The sequence below is a fragment of the Gavialis gangeticus genome, unplaced genomic scaffold (genome assembly GCF_001723915.1).
Source record: "Gavialis gangeticus isolate Ggan-Ray unplaced genomic scaffold, GavGan_comp1, whole genome shotgun sequence".
Lineage (NCBI taxonomy): Eukaryota > Metazoa > Chordata > Crocodylia > Gavialidae > Gavialis > Gavialis gangeticus.
The window spans coordinates 10,325,851-10,333,913 of NW_017729013.1; the positions used below are offsets into that span (position 1 = coordinate 10,325,851).

At 41.6% G+C, this 8,063-nt stretch overlaps 1 protein-coding gene across 1 annotated transcript in view; it reads left to right on the top strand.

Annotated features, from left to right (window-relative positions):
• TAF15 (TATA-box binding protein associated factor 15) overlaps positions 1-8,063 on the top strand; it is a 50,259-nt gene that overhangs the window by 16,991 nt on the left and 25,205 nt on the right. The window contains exons 2-7 of the mRNA XM_019511502.1: positions 2,354-2,393; positions 3,637-3,685; positions 3,898-3,988; positions 4,067-4,184; positions 5,076-5,407; positions 7,183-7,297. Coding sequence (XP_019367047.1) covers positions 2,354-2,393; positions 3,637-3,685; positions 3,898-3,988; positions 4,067-4,184; positions 5,076-5,407; positions 7,183-7,297 — 745 coding nt within the window. The remainder of the gene's footprint in view (positions 1-2,353; positions 2,394-3,636; positions 3,686-3,897; positions 3,989-4,066; positions 4,185-5,075; positions 5,408-7,182; positions 7,298-8,063) is intronic.

Genomic DNA, 8,063 nt, shown 5'->3' on the forward strand with positions numbered 1-8,063 from the left:
TTTTTTAATTATATCTTCTGAAAGATTTTGTGTGCAGCCCTTGATGGCTCACCAAAACTCATTAAGTGGCACTCCAGCCAAAATACTTGCCCACTGCTGGCTTACTCCCTCCTGCCAGAATGTTGAATGTGATTGTTATGGTTGCTATTGCAGAGTGCAACCAACAGATAACTCTTTGACCAGGTTCTGTGTGTTACTCAGGTTTAGATCTTGAATTGCTTCTCTTCTTGTGGGTTCCAAGATAGAAAGCATTCCTTTATCACAGCCAGAAATCTTGCTTCCACATTTTGCCGTGATGAGGTGTTTACCCAGTCTATGGAAAGGTAGCTGAAGCCTCATTTTTATTGCTTGTCCCATTCTAGCAGCTTCTCTAATCTCCCTGGGCATTTCATAAACACCTTTACCTTTTTGATCAGGTGTTTGGTAGTACAATTCTACAGGTTCTTGTCCCCAAAAAGTTCCCCAGTTCCTGATTAACGTAAATGCCTCCTCACTCTGCCATCGTCTCATCCATGCATTGAGACTCAGGAGCTCTGCCCATCTCTAGCACTCAGCATGGAATGGAAAGCATTTTGGAGAATGCTATAGTGGAGGTCTTGGACTTCAACCTCCTGCCTTGGGCACCTAAATTTAGCTTCCAGAACCTCTCCCCTTGCTTTCCTATATCATTGATACTGACCTGGGCTACGACCATTAGTTCCTCCCCAGCACCTACTAGTTAGCCTATCTATACAACTTATTAGGTCTTCTACCTTTGAACCTGGCAGGCAAGTCACCATGTGGTCATCCCAGATGTCACAAACCAAGCTGTCTATATGTTCCTAATGATCAAATCCCATACTACGATCACCTGCTTCCTTCTGTCCTGTGGGGTCCCCTCCCTTGGAGGAGTATCCTTGGTGCAAGAGGAAACTGACATCAGCTGGAAGGTGGGTCCCATCTAAGGAATAGCTTCCCTCCTTCCCAGCTTGATGTTCTCCATCCCTGAGGCTGTCATTCTCCTCAGCAACACAGAGGGTGCTACAGGGGAAGTGGGACTGCTCTACAATGTACCTGAAAGCCTATTCTGTGCGTCTCACTGCTGTAGTTCCACCATGCTAGCCTCAAGAGAACATACTTTTTCTCTCAGAGTGAGGAGTTCCCTGCATTAAGCATGCACACAGGAAATCTATGAAGTTCCTTTTCCAGGCAGTGCTCTCTCATATTATTATCATACATTATTTTAAAGTGATAGTAACAGATTGGGTTTTGCCTGATCAGCTCTTTTTAAGAGGCTTATGTTGTACTCTTCACTGAAATCGTTTTATATTCTCTAGCCTTTGGAACATGCCCACTCAAAATCAACCTATCAATGGAATGTAAAGCGTCAGTTCAGTGAGACTTGATCTTTTTGTCCCCAGGGGCCAAATGAGGGATGGGCCATTCCATGGGCCAGATCAAATCCCATGTGCTAGGATCATGTCCTGGGGCCCTGCCCTTTGCTATTTCCACTCAATCCTGCATGCAGGGGTCAGCTTCCAGGGCCCCACGTTGTCTCCATCCAGCCCTGCACCCCAGGATTGTGCTCTAGGGGCTCATGCCACCTCTGCGCAATCTCACACACTAGGATTAGGCCCCAAATTGCATGGGATGCCCAACTTGACTTACAGGGCCACATCTCATGGGGCTCCCCACAAGCCCATGGGGAGCTCCATGTGCCAGATAACAAGACTTTGGGGACTGGATCTGGCCTGTGGGCAGGGGATTGAGCACCCCTGTTCCAGATAATTTCATAAAAGTATACAAAATAGTTGAAAGTGGTGCCAGGGCATCTGAGTCCACATTATTTTGTTGTTCTTACAGAAAAGTAAGTTTCTATTTGCATAAAATTTCTCTTTCCTGTTTTCTGTTGCAAATGAAGGGGGAAGTGCTATACAAAGAAAATATCTAAACTCATTCAGAGTGATGTCAAATGCAAAAGTAAACAATATGCAAATAAACATTTTTTTCCTTTTAATTAAAAGTTTAGGAGCTACTTTTAACGATAGTTAATACAAGATTCAAAAGGATGTTTTTTTCTCAATTATTGTCTTTTAAAAACTTAAGGTCTGAAGAGGAATTATGGAGAAATCCAGTTGAACCTTTGTATGGAGAACCCATCTGAAAATCATTGAAAAGTTACTGACTTGAGACATTTGTATTATTAATTAACTGTTATTAACTGCCTACAGCTCTTAGACCCTGAAGAAGAGAGTATTTTTCCTGTTGTCTCTCATCTTGGCACTCTATAGCTTGGGTTTTATTTGAGTAGATTGTAAGTGCTTAGTTCCACTTATTGGAAATATTTTTTTTCTCTTGTCTATTCTTTTAATAGACTCTGGAAGTTGCAGTCAATCTGGGGGCCAGCAGCAAAGGTATGTATGTGGTTGCTCTTTCCCTCCCTCTCCCACTTTCTTTTGTGCCACATTTATTAGTTTTCTTTGGGGTTGCAAAGTGTGTGGGTTTTTTTGTTGTTTTTTTTTTAATTCAGGATTTCCCACCATGACATTTCATGTGCATGATGATACATACTCAGGAAGGTTCAGGTGCACAGGACGTCTTATTTTGGGCCTTTGTTACAGTCTTAAGCTCAAGTATAAATATATATGAAAGGGAGAAAGCAAACATACTTAAAGCAGACCACAGATGCTAACACTTAAGGACATGGACAATGTCATAAACATACAGCAGTATTTTTCCTTTTTTTTGACTGCCCAAAGTTGTTCACAGGGGTATCAGCAAGAGGTAATGCAAGTACAGTATGTATGATCAAAATAGGAGTAAATTTTCATCCAAGAACTATGGAAAGGTATATACACCACCGCTCTAAAATTGATGTGTGTAAAATTTAAGGGCTTTTAAGAATGGATTCAGAAAATAGCTACAACAGTATTTTCTGCTGCAAACCACACCTTGAAGTTTTTTGTATCCTTTAGCACAGTAACCAGGTGCCTTGAAATCCTTTCAAGGATGCCATACAATATTACCACTGTTAGGTTTACAAATACAATTTATAAGATAAACCCAGAGATTTCGAATAGAAATCTGTAGTTGTGGTCTTTCTGAGTTCTTTGGAACAGAAAAACAGCTCTATTATTTTTTTCTGGAGGTAAAAAAAAAAGAATGAAAACTAAGAGCTGGCATTTTCAGAGAGGTGCCTTGAGTCTAAAGAGGTTGAGAAACCACTGCTTTAGCAAATATTAGATGAACAGGAATTCATAAACAACTGACTTCAAACATCTGTATGTGTTTTAGATTTGGCTTTTTAAGTGATCTGGACTCATGATAAACTTCACTTTAAGTATTCTAGCAGCTTCCAATAAGGCCCAGATCCCATAATAGCGGAGTTTTGATCAGAGTATTGATTTGAACTCTTCCTTAATGGCCTCTACAGATTGTTGTGCTTTTCAACCAGTGTTTTATCAATGCATTGCTAATGTGCTCGTCCCTGTAATACAGTATGTAGGTTAAACACAAATAACAAGTGGTTAAATTAGAAATATTACCAGATGCAGATTCTGTACAAGAAACCTGCAATTTACGTTTTCAGGTAATATAAATAGGTAGTATAGGTTAAGATGCATTTATTAAATAAAATCCCTTATATTTTTTTTACAGTTATTCATCATACAGCAGTCAAGACAATCAGAATTATGGAGAAGGGCAGGTAGGTTGAAGCACAAGTGATGCTTTTTAAAGTAACTGTTTTTCTGAGCAAGAAGTGATTCTTATGTGGCCCTGTCTTTGTTGGGCTGTAGAGCTATTTTCATCCATCATTGGAGTTTCGCTGGTGTGGCCCCCAGTCTAGACAAAGAAATGTGTGGGGTTTTTTTCTCTAGCACCATTTACTCCTGGTGAAAATCTGTCTCTAAATTGTAGGGATATTCTGGCTATGGACAGAGTGAAGAAAGTTCCTCTTATGGACAGAACTATGGAAGCTATCATGGAAGCTATGGACAAAATCAAGCAGGTTTGGCTAGCTTGTTGAATTTATTTTCTGTGGTTAATCTGTGACTATTGAGTAAATAATTTCCTGCTCAATTTTCAGGTTATGGACAAACTTCACAAGGATATAGCAGGGGTTCAAATTATGAAAATCAAAATCAGAGCTCATATGGCCAACAGTCTTATGGCAACCAGGGACAACAAAAAGAATCATCTGGAGGGTGAGGAGACAAATTAACTGTGTCAGTTTCAACTTTCCTTGGACAGAGATACCTGGTTAGGGCCTTAATATAACAACATTAAATCCTCTACAACTCCAAGTTCTGAAAACTTTAAATAGAAGTATAAGTGAAATGACAAACTCTTAAATTACTGTGTTTTTTGTAACCGTTCTCTGTCCAGATTACTAAAGCTAATTTATTGTTTTATAAGCATAAATAAAATCAGATTAAAAAAAAAACCATAATGCAGTATGTTCTAAAAACTCTGTATAATTGTGTGAAAACTGGAATACCAGAAGACATTTGAGGTCTCACCTCCCTCCCACCAGGGCCCTTCCACCAGTTGGCACCAAGGGGAGGGTGGGGCAGGGCAGGGCAGCATGAAGGGCAGCCAACAATCAAGATGGCCCCTCATTCCTCCTTCCCCCAGGGCCTTTCTGCCAATCATTACTAAGGGGCAGGGCTGCTGCAGATTCCTTGCAAAATTGGCTTCGTGCATTGCGAATGGGCCACAAATAGCCCTTCGTCTTGCTGTGATTTGTGATGAATCATATGATGAGCCAATATGATAAACTGTGTTCTCGTGTGGTTCTAATAGTTTGTTTTTTCATTTCCATTGGTTGGTTTTTGCTGTTAATGTAATACCATGTCTTTGATTGTAATGGTTTACAGTTTTCTGCTTTCTTTATTTGGAGCCACCTAGATTCTATCCAAGTCAACAGTGAAATGTTATTTTATTTAAAATGCTAAGTCCTGGACGAAATCAAGACTAGGAAGTTGTGCCAGAATTACTGTGTTCCTGCAGCCATTACACTGTGCTTTGGTATTTGATGAGTATAAACTCTCTTTGCTTCTAATACTCATTCAAGTGTTATTCCTGTTTGTTTTAAGTAGAAGATCCTCTTCATATGAACAGAAGTCAAACTATGATCAGTCGTCTGGCTATGAGCACCAACAAGGCTCATATGACCAGCAGTCCAGCTACGGACAGCACCAAGACTCATATAACCAGCAGTCTGGCTATGGGCAACACCGGGGTTCATATGATAAGCAGTCTGGCTCTGGACAGCACCAGGGTTCATATGATCAGCAGTCAAATTTTGGGAAGAACCGAGGTTCTTATGATCAGAAGTCAAGCTACAGCCAACAGCAAGGCTCATATGGTCAGCCACAGCAATCCTATCAATCTCAGCAAAAGGCAAACTACAACCTCAACACACAAGGTGAAGCATATTGAATGAGTGCAGTGATTTTAAGTTACATTAAGAAGACTTTGATATTCTGTCCCATGAAAAATGTTAGGCTTACTCCTACTGGTGGGTGATTTAAGCCCTTTTTTCTTCATTTTGACATAGGCTTTTCTTGTAGCACTTCATACAGAGATGAAGAACTCTAATTTCACAAGGTTCGGTAGAGCCATGTGTCTGTGAATGACAGAACTGGTAGATTAGGGTTTTCTGTGATTCTTGGATGAGCATATTGTATAAAGCTATTGTTAACGTATTTCTTGTGTGTGTATTTGGAAACACGGAGCTTGAAAGGGTAGCTCTTGACACACGTGATATGTCACGTTCAGTGCTGATTTTATAAGGCTTTCCTGTCTTTCCAGTTGCCCTAGTTGAATTAACCAATATCTGTTGATTGGAAAGGAGCACAACTGACTGAAAAACAGCACCCCTTTTTATTAGTATTTGTTTTTCAGTCTAAAGTGTGTTTTTAAGGGGAGAAAATAGTATGTACAAAGGGTGAGTTGCACCCAAAAGGCATTAGGGACCAAACTTCTGCAATGCTTAATTCAATTAGCTAGCAAGATAAAAATGGAGAAATTTACTTAAAGTTTGTATAGTAAATGTTGCTACTTTTGTGTTGTTTCTTTGCTGACAGTGGTTGAAACAGGTGGTATTACCATAGGCAATTTAAAACTGTATGGGGAATGAATGAAGGAGCAATGGAACCTGCAGAAAAAAACATGTTTTATCATTACCTTGCACACAGTGTGCACAAAAAAGTGTCTGTCCCCAGAGTTAGTGCAGAATACCAGGTGCTTTGTAAAATTACATCCTAGTTAGTAGAAAAATCAAGAGACTTGCAGCTACTGCTGAAGAGGCAGAAGGAGTTAAAAACTTGAGAAAGAGGTCTCCTCTAAGTGGCATTACAGAAGCTACAGATTCAGAACTGACTAGCATTAGATCTCTCTCCCAAAACTTTGTGCCTCCCTTTCTTTGCTGCTTCCTCATCAGAGCTTGTTAGAGGTGGAAGGAAATTAATCTCCTCGGGTATAGAAAAGGCACCCTGAAATCTGTCTTTAGCTCCCTGCATAGTGTTCTAATCTGCTCTGTTCATGACAGCATGCACCTCTTCACTTGATAAATAAGTAGGGATGTACCAAATTCATGACAGGAGTGGGGTGCATAGCGGCTCCTTTAATCTTGCAGGTTCCCCTGTGCACCCCCCCACCCCACCCCCGTAAATGGTGCCATATTTAACACTGCAATTTCTGCCTCCCTTCTGATCAGGAGCGAGTATCAGAGCCCCTCCACCAATCAATGGTGGGGGTGCACAAGGGAACCTGCAAGATTAAAGGAGCTGCTGTGCAGCCCACTCCTGCCGTGAGTTTGGTAGATCTCTGTAAATAAGCAATTAGCACTGTGGTTCTTAACCTTTTTAGACTTGGCACCCTGGTTGAGAATCACTGGATTAGCATCTGAATTTTAATTTTTCACACCATATTACTCGGATATCCTTTTTCCAGGGTAGGAAAATTCATCCTGGGGTTTTTAGACAGAAATTATGTAATCGCCATATGATTCTGAGGAATATTCTAGAAGATCGAGTGAAACATTGGAGCCTGTCTTGGTTTTTTAAGTCCTTGTGACTTTTTTGGAAAAGATATAACAATTTAACTATAAATTAGACTTTAATGGTTTTTAAATGACAAATTTTAAGCATACTGTTTAATCATAATTTACATCGCAGCTGTGTTTTGTGGTTTCCTCAGACGATCGTCATGAAAAGAGTAGGTATGGAGAAGAGAATAGAGGATATGACAGGTCACAGGGAGGAGGTAGAGGGGGATATGACATGGATGGAAGAGGTCATATGTCTGGATTAAGGTAAGTGATTTAATCCTGGTATCTGCAAACATCATTTTTATAGCTTGCTCTGTAAATGTATTAGTTTTAGTGTATAATTTAGACCAGGGTTATCAAATGGACCCTGTGGACCAGACGAGTGGCTTGGGGCCTGGTCAGGCCCACAGACTGGCCTGTGGCTTGTTTGGTGCAGATGCTGCATGCAGAGCACACCCCAGCCACACATAACATGTGCAGCACGTGCCCTGATTCATCCCTATTGCCACTAGGGATGTAAATACCAATTAAATAAATATTTGTTTAACCTGTTGTAATTATAAACAGGTTAAGCAATTAATTAGTCTAGTGTGGGGTTGGAGACGGGCATGGCAGCACTGGGCTTCAGCCTCTGGCTCTGCCATGTGATGGGGGAGGAGGGGGTTGCTGAGCACCAGGCCAGTGCCTGCCCTGCCCTGCCCTGCCCTGCTGTGGAGGAGGTGATGCACCCACCCACTGGGAGCTAGGGGCCATAGCAACCCTGCTAGACCGGCAGCACAACCCAGGAAGCCCCAGGTGGTAGCAGCCAGTGAGGGGCGACAGCTGCTGGTCCTCAGTTTCCCAGGGCCACCTGCAGCAGTGCGGGGAGAAGGAGAGAAGCAGGCAGCAGCCAGCAAGGGGCTTTATGCTGGGCCTAGGGTTACCATATTTCCAGAATCAAAAAAGAGGATATCTGTGAGGGGGTGGGAGAAGTGGGGGAAGAGGAGGGAGGGGCATATGATTGGGAGGCAGCGATATGCCCCCCCCCCCC